Below are 18273 nucleotides of genomic sequence, written 5' to 3' on the forward strand. Positions count from 1 at the left end.
ACCATCTCTCACACAATCCGTTTAGAAAATTGTGTGTCTATGTTAAAGTTGTAATAGTGCTTACTATAAGCCTAAGGAGAACACTGCCTTTCCCTTTATTGCAGTTTAGCTTTAATTGGGGAATTTTGGTTGTAGACTCCATTTATTTATGTATCTTTTTAAATATTTGATTTGACTAGACAAGTCAGTTAAGAACACGTTTTTATTTACAATGACGGCCTACCCCGGCCAAACCCTAACCCGGCCAATTGTGCTCCGCCCTATGGGACCTCAACAGGATGGAGTGGAACTACTCTGGAGATTTGTGGGGTTTCATTGCTGACGTGATAGGTGACCTCCAACACACAGATGCTACCTGATTCAGGAGGCAATGCCTCTGTACACACTCACGTTGTACAACTGATACAAATGGTAGTGATACAACAGAGAGTTTTTCTGCACAAGAGAAATACACAAGCATTTTGGAGTCACCCCACAGTCGTTGTGTAAACATTATTCGTGCAGTCAAGCTCTCTGTTTGACTCACAAAAAATATCAGCTGTATCACAACCATTCTGAAAAATTCTTTGTACACCAGTTGTACAACATGAGTGTTGTACACGGCCACAAAAGAGGAAATGCTTTCGCCAGTTATCCTCTTCCCAGCCGTAGTCTGTTATAATACACTGCTGATAATATCCTACCTCGGAGGTAAGAGCACACTCCACCTCATTCCTATTTGCATAAGAGTACATTTTTGGGTAGACACTCCCTGACACAGGAGGCTGAACAACATAGTGTAGAGATGATAATCATTAATAAACAATTATGGTAATTATTTGCTTATTGCCCCCAGAAGATTTTGGCATGAAGTGAGAACTCCACTCAAGAATAAGAGATTGCCCCTTCATAGATGTGTGTTGGACCAACAGGAGCATTAGAACAATCAGCCATGGAACAACCCTAGGCTCACAACGAACCCACTGGGCACAGATGTCATTTCAACGTATAGTTTTGATTTACATTTGTTTGAGATGTCAACTAACGTGAATTCAACGTGAAATGAACACACACAAAAAGGACACCATGTCATTGGATTTAGGTTAAAAGTTTGGTGGAGAAAAAAAAGACGAAATTCCATTACGTTGATGACTTTTTGCAAATCCCAATCCGTTGCGTTTTTTGTTGTTGAAATGACGTGGAAACAACCTTGATGCAACCAGTTTTTGACCGGTCGGAAGGAAGGAGGAGGAGGATCAAGTCCCCTAAAGTGCTACTTTGCTGTGTGTGCCTCCAGTTGACGAACTACACTGCCTCCCCAGTTACGCTTACACACGTGTTCCTAGCACGCTAGATGGCTAATTAGTACAGGTGGCCGCCTATGTCTTCCGTCTGTCTTCTGTAAACAAGCAATATAACATGGCGATATGGCCGTGTGGGAACACTAACCCTATAAAGGTGTGTAGTATTTTAGCCTTTTGTTTTTGGAAAATTATTTCTCGCTGATATGAAAGATTAGTTCCATATGTTTCCAAAACCGTACTGCAAACGATACGTTTTAACGATCAGAACGAGTGTCGGGGATCTTAACAAAACTCCTGACCAGATGATAATATCGTCCATAGGCGCGAAAGCAGTTTGCGTCTACGAATGGGTTAATATAGGACAGAGAAAATTACCCAATTAAATTACGGTAAGCAGCCAGTTACATTATATCAAAGTACTGATATACAAAAATAAACAGACAAGCCCTTGTAGAATAGATCATTGTGTAATATGATGAGAAGTAGGGAGAGTGATCAATCTTCAGTCAGTCTTCAATCAGGTTAGATCTTGACCACTTAGCCGGCCACACAGGGACTGACTCTTCCCATCTATGATGTGGAGCTCCTCTTGATGAGCAGCTTGCCATAAGTCCCTCCCACCTGGCCCATGGTCCAGGATTGACACACACACACAGCCAATCACATCCTTGATGAAGTAGCGCACATCAGGACTGTGGGGTATCTGGCCCTAGCTCTGGAATTTCTCATTTCACCAGCAGGTACAGGGGGTAGTAGCTTCTCTGGGTCAGCATGTGTTTCAAGATGCGTGAGAATCTTTCCGAACCGGCAGCACATCTGATCTCCTCTGCTCCCATGTCGAACACGATGTTTGTAGAGGTCAAGCCAAAGGTCACGCCCTCAATGAGCAGGGTGCAGGAGTCAGGCACCAGTGTCACGCGCTCAGCATCATGCTTGCTGAGGTCCGGCAGGGTGAAAGGGGGTTGTGGGTAAATTAAGCGATGGAGGACATATCTCTGGGAGGGAACAAATGCCAACCGACATCCAACTCCTTGTGTGTCCTCTACAATGCTTCCCATACATCTGGAGAAGATGGCATCAAACGTCTCAGTCACCTGAGATTTCTTTATCTGCTCATGCAAAGTCGCCAAGCAGTATGCAGACGCCGGGGCGGTCCCTGACGATGACGTTAATGAAGTCCACCAGGAGGTGAAAGGTTAGGCTGTCAGAGGGGTTTAGGGACCACAGGCCATCAGCTGCTCTGATACATCAGCTGCTGTGATACACCATTTCCTGTTTGATGGGATTTGAGTAGAACAGACTCCCTCATAGAGTTTAGATGCCACCAACTCCCTAATACAGAATAAGACTATAATATAACATATGTCACAATTTCAATGTCTCAATGAGTGCTATTGAACCTGGCAGTCTCACACTCTTCAATACCTTAGCTCAATTAAATGCGGCTGAAATATTGCTCTGTTCAGTCAGTCAGTCACCTTCATCTTTTGCACATCTATCACTCCAGTGTTTAATTGTTAAACTGTAATTATTTCGCCACTATGGCTTATTTATTGCCTTACCTCCCTTACCTTACCTCATTTGCACACACTATATATATACTTTTTTTCCTATTGTGTTATTGACTGCATGTCTGTTTATTCCATGTGTTGTTGCTTGTGTCACACTGCTTTGCTTTATCCTGGCCAGGTCGCAGTTGTAAATGAGAACTTGTTCTCAACTAGCCTACCTGGTTAAATAAAGGTGAAATAAAAAAATAAAAAAATAATTTGACATGTAAAGACAGCCTTGACCTTAAACAGAATGAATTAAAACTATGTCAACAGGAATGACTTAACCTTCTCTCTTTAACAATGAAGACCACACACGTTTATTCATTCTGACCGCAGTAGAGCAATAACGGCCATACACCTTTAGAAGTCACCGGAAACATTGATAGTCTTCTGTCCGCCAGAGAGGAACCATTCATTCTGTGCTGATAAAAACCACCACGCTTGTTCTGTGCTATACAGAAATAGCTAATAATACTGTTTGATAACCATTGGGATTTTTTTTCCACATACGCAATTTCCTCTCACATGCACTAACAGATAAAAGGCAATAAGAAAAAAAGAATATGAGCAAAACAAAGATGAACATGCAACTGACTAGGGCCACTAGAACCAAGGAGATGATGGTTAGCCTGAGGGCCATCCAGAGGCAAGTAGGAGGGGAAGAGGACAGCTAGCAGCAGTAGCAGCGTGGGACTGTGACAGCCAGGCACTAGCAGCTGTTAAAGGTAGTGAGGTTATGGAGAACGGAGCCAAATTAAGTACTTTTACGAATGAACTATTGGCTCCGTCTGCTGCGGCACTATCTGTATGGCACTATCACTAACTCGTTCTGCTACCTCGTTCGGCCCAGTCTTAGCCTTGCTCCTTGGATTTTGCCTCTTGGCTCATACACAACAATATAACAGAACAGAATCACCTCACAACTACCAAACACCACTGGCGTAACAGCTGGGTAGAGTCCATTCATTTTCAAGTCGGGTCTTTTCTGTTCTGTGAATAGATTGGACTGATTTTCGGGCATTGCAAAATGGTCATTATTTTGAAATGCATACAGTGCATTCAGAAAGTATTCAGACACCTTGACTTTTTCTTCATAATGACAAAGCGAAAACAGGTTTTTAGACAATTTTGCACATTTATTACAAATAAAAAACAGAAATACCTTATTTATATAAATTTTCAGCCCCTTTGCAATGTTGACCTAAATGACTAATGATGATAAATACAATCCACCTGTGTGTAATCAAGTCTCCGTATAAATGCACCTGCACTGTGATAGTCTCAGAGGTCCGTTAAAAGCGCAGAGAGCATCATGAAGAACAAGGAACACACCAGGCAGGTCCGAGATACTGTTGTGAAGAGGTTTAAAGCCGGATTTGGATACAAAAAGATTTCCCAAGCTTTAAACATCCCAAGGAGCACTGGGCAAGCGATAATATTGAAATGGAAGGAGTATCAGACCACTGCAAATCTACCAAGACCTGGCCGTCCCTCTAAACTTTCAGCTCATACAAGGAGAAGACTGATCAGAGATGCAGCCAAGAGGCCCATGATCACTCTGGATGAACTGCAGAGATCTACAGCTGAGGTGGGAGACTCTGTCCATAGGACAACAATCAGTCGTATATTGCACAAATCTGGCCTTTATGGAAGAGTGGCAAGAAGAAAGCCATTTCTTAAAGATATCCATAAAACGTGTCGTTTAAAGTTTGCCACAAGCCACCTGGGAGACACACCAAACATGTGTTCTGGTCAGATGAAACCAAAATTGAACTTTTTGGCAACAATGCAAAACGTTATGTTTGGCGTAAAAGCAACACAGCTCATCACCCTGAACACACCATCCCCACTGTCAAACATGGTGGTGGCAGCATCATGATTTGGGCCTGCTTTTCTTCAGCAGGGACAGGGAAGATGGTTAAAATTGATGGGAAGATGGATGGAGCCAAATACAGGACCATTCTGGAAGAAAACCTGATGGAGTCTGCAAAAGACCTGAAACTGGGACGGAGATTTGTCTTCCAACAAGACAATGATCCAAAACATAAAGCAAAATCTACAATGGAATGGTTCAAAAATAAACATATCCAGGTGTTAGAATGGCCAAGTCAAAGTCCAGACCTGAATCCAATCGAGAATCTGTGGAAAGAACTGAAAACTGCTGTTCACAAATGCTCTCCATCCAACCTCACTGAGCTCGAGTTGTTTTGCAAGGAGGAATGGGAAAATATTTCAGTCTCTCGATGTGCAAAACTGATAGAGACATACCCCAAGCGACTTACAGCTGTAATCGCAGCAAAAGGTGGCGCTACAAAGTATTAACTTAAGGGGGCTGAATAATTTTGCACGCCCAATTTTTCAGTTTTTGATTTGTTAAAAAAGTTTGAAATATCCAATAAATGTCGTTCCACTTCATGATTGTGTCCCACTTGTTGTTGATTCTTCACAAAAAAATACAGTTTTATATCTTTATGTTTGAAGCCTGAAATGTGGCAAAAGGTCGCAAAGTTCAAGGGGGCCGAATACTTTCGCAAGGCACTGTACCTTTGACTATTGGATGTTCTTATAGGCACTATAGTATTGCCAGTGTAACAGTATAGCTTCCGTCCCCCTCCTCGCCCCTACCTCGGCTCAAACCAGGAATACATCGACAACAGCCACACTCGAAGCATCATTACCCATCGCTCCACAAAAGCCGCGGCCCTTGCAGGGCAAGGGGAATAACTACTTCAAATCTAAAAGCGAGTGACGTTTGAAACAGTATTAGCGCACACCCAGCTAACTAGCTAGCCATTTCACATTGGTTACACCAGCCATTAGGTTGATAGGCTTGAAGTCATAAACAGTGCTGTGCTTGCGAAGAGCTGCTGGCAAAATGCACGAAAGTGCTGTTTGAATGAATGATTACGGGCCTGCTGCTGCTCAGTCAGACTGCTCTATCAAATCAGACTTAATTATAACATAATAACACACAGAAATACGAGCCTTTGGTCATTAATATGATTGAATCCGGAAACTATCATTTCGAAAACAAAACGTTTATTATTTCAGTGAAATACGGAACCGTTCGGTATTTTATCTAACTGGTGGCATCCCTAAGTCTAAATATTCTTGTTACATTGCACAGCCTTCAATCTGTTCTATTCAAATCCCATCAAACAGGAAATGGACATGCCTGATGTACCAGAGCAGCTGATGGCCTGTGGTCCCTAAACCCCTCTGACAGCCTAACCTTTCACCTCCTGGTGGACTTCATTAACGTCATCGTCAGGGACCGCCCCGACGTCTGCATACTGCTTGGCGACTTTGCATGAGCAGATAAAGAAATCTCAGGTGACTGAGACGAGACGTTTGATGCCATCTTCTCCAGATGTGTGGGAAGCATTGTATGTCATAATTACGTAAAATTCTGGAAAATTAGTTCGCAATGAGCCAGGCAGCCCAAACTGTTGCATATACTCTGACTCTGCGTGCAATGAACGCAAGAGAAATTACAATTTCACCTGGTTAATATTGCCTGCTAAACTGGATTAGTAGTTATAACTAGTGATTATGATTGATTGTTTTTTATAAGATAAGTTTAATACTATCTAGCAATTTACCTTGGCTTCTACTGCATTCGCGTAACAGGCAGGCTACTCGTGGAGTGCAATGGTTAGAGCTTTGGACAAATTAACTGTGCCTTTGCAAGATTTGAACCCCTGAGCTGACAAGGTGATAATCTGTCGTTCTGCCCCTGAACAAGGCAGTTAACCCACAGTTCCTAGGCCGTCATTGTAGATAAGAATGTGTTCTTAACTGACTTGCCTAGTTAAATAAAGGTATAAAACAACAAAAATATATATATATATATATATATATATATATATATTTACAATCGGAAAACGGACCCCAAAAATGCCGATTTCCGATTGGTATGAAAACTTGAAATCGGCCCTAATTAATCGGCCATTCTGATTAATCGGTCGACCTTTAGTCTATATAAGGTCCCACAGCTGACAGCGCATGTCAGAGCAAAAACCAGGCAATGAGGATGAAGGAATTGTCTGTATATCTCTGAGACAGGATTGTGTCACAGCACAGATCTGGGGAAGGGCACCAAAACATTTCTGCAAACCTGGCACCATCCCTACGGTGAAGCATGGTGGCGGCAGTATAATTTGTCAGGGACAGGGACTGGGAGACTAGTGAGGATCGAGGCAAAGATAAATGGAGCAAAGTACAGAGATCCTTGATGAAAACCTCAGACTGGGGCGAAGCTTCACATTCCAACAGGACGACGACCCTAAGCACACAGCAACGACGATGCAGGAGTGGCTTCGGGACAAGTCTCTGAATGTCCTTGAGTGGCCCAGCAAGAGTCCCGACTTGAACAAGATCGAACATCTCTGGAGAGACCTGAAAATAGCTTGAGAGGATCTGCAGAGAAGAATGGGAGAAACTCCTCAAATACAGGTGTGCAAAACTGGTAGCGTCATACCAATGAAGAATAGATGCTGTAATCGCTTCAACAAAGTACAGGGTAAAGGGTCTGAATAGTTACGTAAATGTGATACTTCAGTTTTTTTTATATGGGTTATTGGTATAGATTGAAGGGGGAAAAAACAGTTTGATCAATTTTAGAATAAGGCTCTAACGTAACAAAATGTGGAAAAAGTCAAGGGGTGTTAAGGTTTTCTTCCGTTGAAGGAGAGTCGGACCAAAATGCAGCGTGGTTAATACGATACATCTTTAATGAAGAATGACACACGATAATACAAAACAACAAACGTAACGTGAAAACCTATACAGCCTATCTGGTGAATTACAAAACACTGAGACAGAAACAATCACCCACAAAACAGTCAAAGAATATGGCTGCCTAAATATGGTTCCCAATCAGAGACAACGAGAATCACCTGCCTCTGATTGAGAACGCCTCAGGCAACCATAGACTTTGCTAGAACACCCCACTAAGCCACAATCCCAAAACCTACGAAAAACCCCAATACACAAACACACCACAAAATAAACCCATGTCACACCCTGGCCTGACCAAAATAAATAAAGAAAACACAAAATACTAAGACCAGGGCGTGACAAGGGGTCTGAATACTTGCTGAAGGTACTGCATTGTGACGTAACTGCATCCCCAGGCTGGAAGTCTGAGGCTGTGGTGTTCGAGACTACACATGAAGGGACTTTCAACCTATGTTTAGAGTTGTCTAGAATTGAGCTTGACCACAGCCCTTATCTCTATCTCTTATCTCCTGCTGTTTTCAACTTTCTAGAGACAGCAGGTAGAGATACTCTGAATTATCGGCTATGAAAAGCCAACTGACATTTACTCCTGAGGTGCTAACCTGTTACACCCTCTACAACCACTGTGAATATTATTATTTGACCCTGCTGGTCATCTATGACCATTTGAACATCTTGGCCATGTTCTGCTATAATCTCCACCCGGCACAGCCAGAAGAGGACTGGTTCCTCTCTAGGTTTCTTCCTAGGTTCTGGCCTTCCTAGGGAGTTTTTCTTAGCCACTGTGCTTCTACACCTGCATTGCTTGCTGTTTGGGGTTTTAGGCTGGGTTTCTGTACAGCACTTTGTGACATCAGCTGATGTAAGAAGGGCTTTATAAATACATTTGATTGATTGATCTCAATATACACTTCCCTGAGGTGCCAGGACATGATTTTACTTGTCAGGGGCATCCATTTATTAAAATGTAGTATTCCCTAAGAAATACTATGTTTTTATTCTTACTGATAACATACGTTTTTCATTCCCTTTATATTAACCTACTGCATTTTTTAACAAGGCTGACTTGCTCAGGGAAAGCTTAAAGTATTTATATACCTTCTGTTCTTTCTTGAGAATCCTAATTCGGAAACAGCAGTTGTACTCTACTCTATTGAAAACGAATTCATTGCCAGCGGAGTTGACATATTAATAAATACTGAATGGTTTATTCTTAAATGCTAATTGTCAGGTCAAAGTCAATACAGCTAAAATCTCACCTTTTTACACAAAGATACAAATATTGATCCCACTGCAAGTGTTTTAGTAGAGAGAAAAAAAATGTACTCAACATACTACGCTTAAGAACATGATTGAAAGTCGAAACAAAACACAGTAAGGCATTCAAACTCAAATCATTAACATGTCAAGTTAGTTGGGTAATCAAATCATTTGATTAGTAATGAAACGAAAAAAGAAACTCATCATCTTAATGCATTCATTGTCGTATGTCCTGCTTACCTAAGACCAACTTAGTGGCATTGCGGTTAGTGTCCACCCTGAGATTGGAAGGTTGGGAGTTCGATCCCCGGCCGAGTCATACTGTCAGAGAGCGACTCTCTGCTTTTGCTGGTCTGTGACTCTGCCCCCGGTCAGAGGTGAATAAGGCCTCACAAAAGGTACACACAGGGAAACTTTATTCACACACACACACACACACACACACACACACACACACACACACACACACACACACACACACACACACACACACACACACACACACACACACACACACACACACAGTGAGATTAATTATCTATACATACCAAAGACTGTAAAAATGGGACCAGATGTGGACCCATAGGGTAAACCCTGTCTCACGCTACAGAAACTGGAGATAGGCTCCTGCTCCTACAGCATGAGCCATTCTGGCTCGCAGAAGCCAAGCCTTGTTGCAAGGCTACAACTTAACTAGGATGTTGGTGCCATGATAATATCATAGCCAATGTCATATATAGTCATGACAGTTTGTCTGTTTATGACAGCATGTTTGTCATAAAACAACCATTGTTTGATGACTGAATTCAATAGATTTCATTGTAACAAAAAAAAAAGGGGGGGCATTATTTGACCAATAAAAATAGTGAAACAAATATTGATTCCCTTAAGTGGTCTTAGTGGTCTTAAACTCCTGGCCTGCATGCCACATCAGATCCGTAAGCTGCAGTTTGGTGGCCCCAGGCCTGGTGTGTGAGACCACTGCACATGTACAAAACCAGAGCCATAGATTTAGAACATATAATGGAACACTTAATTTTATTGTTATTTTTTTCAAATTATTTTTTGGGGTTGCATACACATATTTAGCAGATGTTATCGCAGGTGCAGCGAAATGCTTATGTTTCTAGCTCCCACAATGCAGTAATGCCGAACAAACACCAAACAATGCACAACAAGTCCCCCAAAAATGTAAAGAAATAAATGAAGAAATATACACTTTTTACGCTGTTCAGTGATCTAAGTTGGTCTAGAAATGTCCTCTAGCTACAGTAAATTCATTCTTCCTGAAAAGAATCATGATCTCTTTTCTAATCAATTTCTCCCCGTATAGTCTGATTTTATTTGAACCGGAATCCATTGATTATATTTCCTTTGTTCCGGATGGGGAGTGAGATTCAGGTTCGTTTTTGGCAATTTATCTCCACAGTCTGTCCCTGCTGGGAGCATTTGATGCAAGGAAGTTAGTGTAAGAAAGCCTATTGATTTCCTGACACCGGCAATATGAATGCACTCCGTTCTGACAGCCCAAGTCGCTGAGGTTTTCTTTAGGTCATGTGAGGTGTTTCTTTGATAGGATCCGGTATTGCAATGAAAAAGCAGAACCCTTATTGGGGCTAACATGAAGACAATTAGTCAGATATTTTTATGCTTGTATAGCCAACTCCTATGGTCATTGTCTTGGTCAGTGTTTGGCCATGATAACGACAAGAGGAGTTTGCTATAAAGCACAGAATTTGGACCAGGCTAAGAGACAATATCAATGTCTAGACTACATACGGTCAAATACTTAATTCCAGTTTCATCCTCTTTTTCCAGATGGACTGGCTCACACCTGAGATATGAAGTGTGTTATGTGAAGCCAAGGTGTCATCCCACCTTCCAGGTGGTGGGGAGAGATGGTGCACTCTGTTGCCATGACAGTGGAAGTCCTCTTTGTTATGTTGTTTCTGACCAGTACTCAGTGTAATCCCCTGGCAGACTTGTCAGTGAGCCGGGAACGCTTGGAGCTTGTCCTGACCCAGGCCAGAGAGGACAAGCAGGACAAGCAGCAGGCCTCAGTGGGGGCGCTCAGCTACAGCACCCAGCAGCAGCTGGAGGAGATCAGCTTCATGGGCCTGGAGACCAACAGAGGGGCCAGCAACAGAACCTCTGTCAACAGATCCAGGCCAAACTCCAGCATCCAGAAACTTGCTGGATCCAAGGGTGGGAAGGCATCACAGGAGTTGTGGGAAGAGCAAGAGGGGGGCCTGAGCCGTGTAGACGAGGGTCCCACGAGTGAAACAAATCTTTCTCTTGACGCTATCGACGAGTACGCATATCCAGATTACAGGGGGAAGGGCTGCATGGACGAAAGTGGCTTTGTGTTTGCCATCGGGGAGAAGTTTACCCCGGGGCCCTCCACGTGCCCTTGCCTCTGCACGGACGAGGGACCCCTGTGTGCCAAACCTGAATGTCCCAAAGTTCACCCTCGCTGCATCCGGGTGGACACCAGCCAGTGCTGTCCAGAGTGCAAGGAGAAGAAGAACTACTGTGAGTTCAGGGGAAAGGTCTACACAACGCTACAAGAGTTTAAGGTGAGTCTGGAAATTATATCTTTAAAGGTTGACAGGGTGTTATTCTCTAGGAAGCAAACATAAGAAAACAAGCCAAAACGGGAATGGATTACCTCAACGCGGACAACAAGAAACGCTAGTGTTTGTTATCCGTTTCAAAACGTTTTTCTACATGAATACAACCCAGGTGATGATGACATCCTTAGGCAACCTCTTTCATAGTGCTATTTAATTTAAATGTTTTCTTGTGACAGTTTTCTTATGACAGTCTGTGTTTCAAGAGATCAACCTCTGAATTGAAAAGAAACTCCAGCACACTAGTGATCTAGTAGCTGATTAAACGCAACTCCACGATTTACGATGGAGTTGAGCGGCAACTTGTGTGGGAAGACTGGAGCTCTGACGTCACATAAAATGAATTACACACTACCAGTGGTTGAAAAAGTACCTAAATATCATACTTGAGTAAAAGTAAAGATACTTTAATAGAAAATGACTCAAGTAAAAGTGAAAGTCATCCAGTAAACTGTCTTAATAACAGTATTTGGTTTTAAATATACTTAAGTATCAAAAGTAAATGTAATTGCTCAAATATACTTAAGTATCAAGTAAAAGTATAAGTCATTTAAAATTCCTTATATTAAGCAAACCAGACGGCACTATTTTCTTGTTATTTTTTTAAATTTAAGGATAGCCAGGGGGGGCACACTCTAACACTCAGACAACATTTACAAATGAAGCACGTGTGTTCAGTGAGTCCGCCAGATCAGAGGCATGTTCCCTTGACGAGGGATGTTCCCTTGCTTAGTGTATGAATTGGACCATATTTCTTTCCTGCTAAGCATTCAAAATGTAATCATTCATTTTGGGTGTCAGGGAAAATGTATGAAGTAAAAAGTACATTATTTTCTTCAGGAATGTTGTGAAGTAAAAGTTAAAGCTGTCAAAAATATAAATAGGAAAGTAGAGTACAGATAACCCAAAAACTACTATAAAGTATTTTTACTTAAGTACTTTACACCTCTGCACACAACATTGTTCTGGGTAGTTGCGAGCTTTTCTTTGGATGCTAAAATGACGTCGGAGCTCCAGTCCCCACTAGTCGCTGCTCAACTCCATTGTAAATCATGGAGTTGAATTTCATCGGCTGGCAATCTAGATGTTCCACAGTTTTAGTGGAACTTGTTACCAACGTTTCGGTCTCCGTAGACATTCCATGTGGGAAACTGTTGATAGATTGCCAGTGTATCGTGAATACTATGCCAAAATACTTTTCAGTGTAGCAAGCAAACAAGCAGCGAAGCACATTTTATGATGGCAAAAGTCAGCATTTATTTTATTCACACAAAGTTTGAACATTCCTTGGGGCTGCTAAATTCAATAGTATGTTTAAGCTTAAGAGTAATTGTGTTAATATTCTTATCTTGATATATGATATATTCTGGTCTTGGTGGAGTTATCTATTTTAAGCCAAGCCCAGGAGACCTCAAGAGGGCTTATTCTTTTATTTATTTTAGAAGTTCCATCCACAACTATTCCATCAGCCTTCTATTCTATTTTTGATGAAAGAAAGGTATTATATGTGACTGTTTAAGGCATCCCTTTGTGCTAGCACTGGAGGGTCACACCAGGAGGTTAGATCTAATATGGGACTTATTTCCGTTAATGCAGAGTGATACAAGCAGCTCTGTATTGAGAGGCACAGCTTGTAGCTCTCCTGGGAGAAGTCTGTGCAGAGAGAGAGAGAGAGAGATCAGAAAGCGAGAAAGGAAAGAGAGAGAGAGACCCACTTCCACTAAAGTAAATGTCTCCTATCCTCTGTGGATGCCTGCCTAGAGGTTTAGAAACAAAGCAACAGACAGAGCCTTGTGGTCGATTGCTGTGTTCTGCGGCGGTACTGTTTAGTGGGGTCTCTCTCTTGCCGTTTCTCACATTGGACTGCTGGTCAGAAGCTCGAGCCGCTCTGCAATCGTCTTGATCCATGCTGTTAGGATTAACCTATGTTCTCCGATTTAAAAGGAAACACTCACATGGCCACGAGTGGCTTCAGACTAAAGCCTACGGTGGTAGCATCTCCAGTCAAGGGGGGTGACTTGGTTGAAGGCATATTGTCGACACAAGTTGCATCATACGGTCATGGGCCCTGTTTTTCCCCAATACTTTCAGACTTGGAAAGCTCCATTAATCAAACTGTTCTCTCTAGTTCACAAAGCAAGACATTTCCAGCTTATATCTTCTGTTTCCAACTGAGCACACAATCAGCACATTGATTTCCCTATTCTCGGTTGATTGTGCACTGAAGTTCATTTCTCAACTCATGTCTCCTTCAAATGAAGTATGTATTTCCAATAAAGTGCTGTAAGATGGGACCTCCCTGTGTTCTAAGCTCTGTGGCTGAATGTTTGATGTTCAATGTCCCTATATTGGCTAGTGGACCAGACAGGCAAGTGATTGAGTACTTGAGAGAGAGAGAGAGAGAGAGAGAGAGAGAGAGAGAGAGAGAGAGAGAGAGAGAGAGAGAGAGAGAGAGAGAGAGAGAGAGAGAGAGAGAGAGAGAGAGAGAGAGAGAGAGAGAGAGAGAGAGAGAGAGAGAGAGAGAGAGAGAGAGAGAGAGAGAGAGAGAGAGAGAGAGAGAGAGAGAGAGAGAGAGAGAGAGAGAGAGAGAGAGAGAGAGAGAGAGAGAGAGAGAGAGAGAGAGAGACAGAGAGAGAGAGAGAGATTTTTAAACAGTCTTTTTCCCTCTGCCCCCAGGTGTCTCCGTGTGAGAAGTGTCGCTGTGAGGGGAGTGGAGAGGTGTTGTGCTCTGTGTCAGCTTGCCCCCAGACAGAGTGTGTGGACCCAGTGTATGAGCCTGATCAGTGCTGCCCCATCTGTAAGACCGGTGAGAGATCCTGCTTAATACAGAACACACGGCATTTCATTTACCATTTTGATTTGACTGTATGTCTTTGAGAAATCATACATGATTGGCCTGACAAATTATTGCCAATAGTTGGTTGCAGTGCTAGATTTATTCATATGATTGTGTGCATGTGATAATGTATGACTCTTTATTAGCCAGCCCTGTTTGTTTCCAACGCGAACAGATATTCTAGGTTCGGTGCCACAATATGCTGGTGTGAATAAAAGGCGAAATCAGGGTTTGAGCATCATGGGTTAGTGTGTGAGAGCTCTCTGATTTGAAAGAATTACACTGTCTTATAAGAGTGTTTCTCTGGCTCACTGTGGACTATCTGAAGTTGTTTCAGATGATTTTAGACAGCATGTCCTAGATTGTGTCCCCTTATTTTTCTTGGCGTGACTCTAATGCAACATGGCAATGTCAGCAACGTAGCTTCCTTCAGCAGAAAGAATGATGGCTGGCGAGACTCATCTCAGGCGTGGCCTCTTAAAGCGATGCTGTTTATCACAAACAAGGGAAATGCTATCAACATTACATTAAATACAGTGCATTTGGAAAGTATTCCGACCCCTTGACTTCTTCCCTGTATTGTTACGTTACAGCCACATTCTAAAATGTATTAAATAAAAAAGATTCTCCTCATCAGTCTACACACAATACCCCATAATGACAAAAAGACGTTTGGATCCACCAAGACTCTTCCTAGAGCTGGCCGCCCAGCCAAACAGCAATCGGGAGAGAAGGGCCTTGGTCAGGGAGGTGGCCAACAACCCAATGGTCACTCTGATAGAGCTCCAGAGCTCCTCTGTGGAGATGGGAGAACCTTCCAGAAGGAAAACCATCTCTGCAGCACTCCACCAATCAGGCCTTTAGTGTAGAGTGGCCAGGCAGAAGCCACTCCTCAGTAAAAGCACATGACAGCTGGCTTGGAGTTTGCCAGAAGGCACCTAAAGCACTCTCAGACCATGAGAAACAAGATTCTCTGGTCTGATGAAACCAAGATTAGACTCTTTGGTCTGAATGCCAAGTGTCACATTTGGAGGATGTCTGGCATCATCCCTACGGTGAAGCATGGTGGTGGCAGCATCATGCTGTGGGGATGTTTTTCAGCGGCAGGGACTGGGAGACTAGTCAGGATTGAGGCAAAGATGAATGGAGCAAAATACAGAGATCCTTGATGAAAATCTGCTCCAGAATGGTTAGGACCTCAGACTGGGGTGAAGGTTCACCTTCCAACAGGACAATGACCCTAAGCACACAGCCAAGACACAGAAAGGTCGCAAGGAAAGTCTCTGAATGTCCTTGAGTGGCCCAGCCAGAGCCTGGACTTGAACCCAAACGAACATTTCTGGAGAGATCTGAAAATAGCTGTGCAGCAACACTCCACATCCAACCTGATAGAGCTTGAGAGGATCTGCTTGAGAGGATCAGCAGAGAAGAATGGGAGAAACTCCCCAAATACAGATGTGCCAAGCTTCTAGCATCATACCCAAGAAGAATCGAGGCTGTAAGCACCAAAGGTGCTTCAACAAAGTACTGAATAAAGGGTCTGACTACTTATGTAAATATTTTATTTCTGTTTATTTTATATGATATATTTGGAATAAAATGAAATGTTTTTGCTTTGTTATTATAGAGTTTTGTGTGTAGAATTTTAGAATAAAGCTGCAATGTAACAATGTGGGAAAAGTCAAGGGGTCTGAATACTTTCCGAATGCGCTGTACCTTGATATCATTTACCCTATAGCAGCAAACATTCAATGAAAAGTGGTACCAACAAATATTTTGAGGGGGTGTATTTATTGATACACATCAAATAACCAGTGTTGGTGTGGCATTTCAAGTGAAGTTAAAAGGTCACTATGAACCTTATCAACTTCACCTGACCTTTGTCAACTACATTTGAGAAATACAATATTTTAATATTTTTTATATATTTCTAAGTACTGTATTGTTTTAAATTGCAATTGTTGCAATAGATATTTTTGCATACATGTGCATTTGTTCTCTTCAGCAGTAATACTGTCTCTATGGGTGTTATGGGGGTACTATAGTTACTGCAAGTTCCCTGGTGCAGAGATTTAGACAGTAAATAAATGTTTTCCCCAAAGTCAGGATTTAAATGTTTGCCCCAAAGTCAGGAGTTATTTAAGAGGCACAAGGACTAGCAGAACTATGACATACTGAATGTAGTGTCCATGTATATTCAAAGATCGTAACAAATTCATGTGCTCATTCAGGCAATAAGAGCTTTGTGGTTTCATGCTTTTAAGACAAATCAAGGCCAGCGTCAGGCCCTCTATTACCATAAGATTACTACATTACCATTTTCCCCGTTTCAGAGTGCCACTTTAAAATTGTCAAGTGGTACTTGACTCTACATTTAATGCAAATGTTGTCATGGCTTCATTGAGAAGTACTTGGATCAGTAGATTATTACTTGGGTAGCCACATAGGTCTGTCTGGTGACAATGAAACATTTTCCTCATCCTGAGTCCGTAAGAGGACCACTGTCAGCTATAGTAAAGGCCACTTGTATCTGAGTCAAGCTGAGAAGTTAACCTTTTTCTCATTTGTCTCTGTTAATGTCACACCTCCAGCTGCTTTAAAAAGACTATGCGTGAACATTTTGCCGCCCCCAGTCGCACCCATTCGCCACGTTACGCAAATCTAAAATAATTCAAATCAGTGAGGCTAAGTGAACAAGTGCACACCTTGCTAGGAAGCACAGATAATTGTGACGTGGCCAGTGTTGATGCAGGAAGTTGTGTTACTGGGCCAGAAGGCAGCATCGTCATTCTGATCAAAGAGATTAAAATACATGAACACATGTTTGGTTGAGCTCATTTGCTTCCCTCGATGGTTCCCTTGCCACCTCATTCACATTTCTTACATTAGGTTTCCTCGTATGCGAACGTGTAGTTAGACAACACCTTTTCATATTTTCCTACAGTAGGCTACTTTGTTGCTTACAGTATGGGCTCTATTTTAACAAACCTAACACAATGGGACATCTTGGCGCCGGCAGTAGCGCTATAGGTACGATGTCGTAGTTGTTGAACATAGCATTCACACTGATATAGGGGCTAGGCCCTACCGTAAATCCATTATGGCTGAGCTATGGACATGCAAGAATGTTGTCAATAAGCAAGATAGAATGCATTATTTATAAAGCCTAAATAGAGAGTGAATAACTCTAATGAAATTCTAATCAAAACAGCTTGTTTTAAATAGGCTATGTCTAAATACAGTTGGGGGGGGGGGGGGCAGGACTGCTGGTGTGTGTAGACAACACTACAAGAAACATGCACGGTCCAATTCCTCATTAAGCCCTTGTGGGTGTAGAGTTTTTAAGGAGAAGATCCATAGGGCTTCGCACTGGAGAAGGCACTCATCCGTATTGAGGCATCTGCAGCTTGAGAATGCGGTCAATGGCACAGAATTTAAGATCAACCACAACATGATTAGCCTCATGAAAACGTCTGGCCACTGGTAACCTATGGATCTTCTCCTTAAAAACCTCAAGGGCTTAATGACCTTTTATGTTTCTTCTAGTGTTGTCTACACAAACTGGTAGTCCGTCCATATCTATTACTTCTGGTATTGCTATGTAGCCCAGACTGTTGTCTCTTCCCAATTATATCTGACAATGAATTGTCAAAAAAATATATATAATTCCTTTTATATATTATTTGATATATTAATAAGCATTGACTCCCTATTTGCCAGTCTCTAATTAACTATCTGCTTGCACCTGTTGCACTTGTTACACACAGCAGGTGTTTTAAGTACGTGTCGTCTTAATTTGTTTGTACAGCACTGATGAAGGCATATGGTCGAAACGTATGCTCTGTTTATTTAAAAGAAATATATATTTTTTATAAAAGCACCACAGCACTTTCACTTTGTGTATTCTTTTGCGCATGGAATCAATGAATTGTATCATTTTTGGACATCGGCCTGCTTGGGTTATTCCTCTT

The 18273-nt window shown here is 42.1% G+C and overlaps 1 protein-coding gene across 1 annotated transcript in view; it reads left to right on the forward strand.

The window, feature by feature from the left end:
- The window catches only part of LOC112249919 (brorin-like), a 48627-nt gene that overhangs the window by 10822 nt on the left and 19532 nt on the right, over positions 1-18273 (forward strand). Inside the window, exons 2-3 of the mRNA XM_024419694.2 lie at positions 10655-11412; positions 14143-14272. Of these exons, the coding sequence (XP_024275462.1) occupies positions 10735-11412; positions 14143-14272 (808 nt within the window). The 5' untranslated portion in view covers positions 10655-10734. The remainder of the gene's footprint in view (positions 1-10654; positions 11413-14142; positions 14273-18273) is intronic.

Source organism: Oncorhynchus tshawytscha, linkage group LG01, assembly GCF_018296145.1.
Source record: "Oncorhynchus tshawytscha isolate Ot180627B linkage group LG01, Otsh_v2.0, whole genome shotgun sequence".
Lineage (NCBI taxonomy): Eukaryota > Metazoa > Chordata > Actinopteri > Salmoniformes > Salmonidae > Oncorhynchus > Oncorhynchus tshawytscha.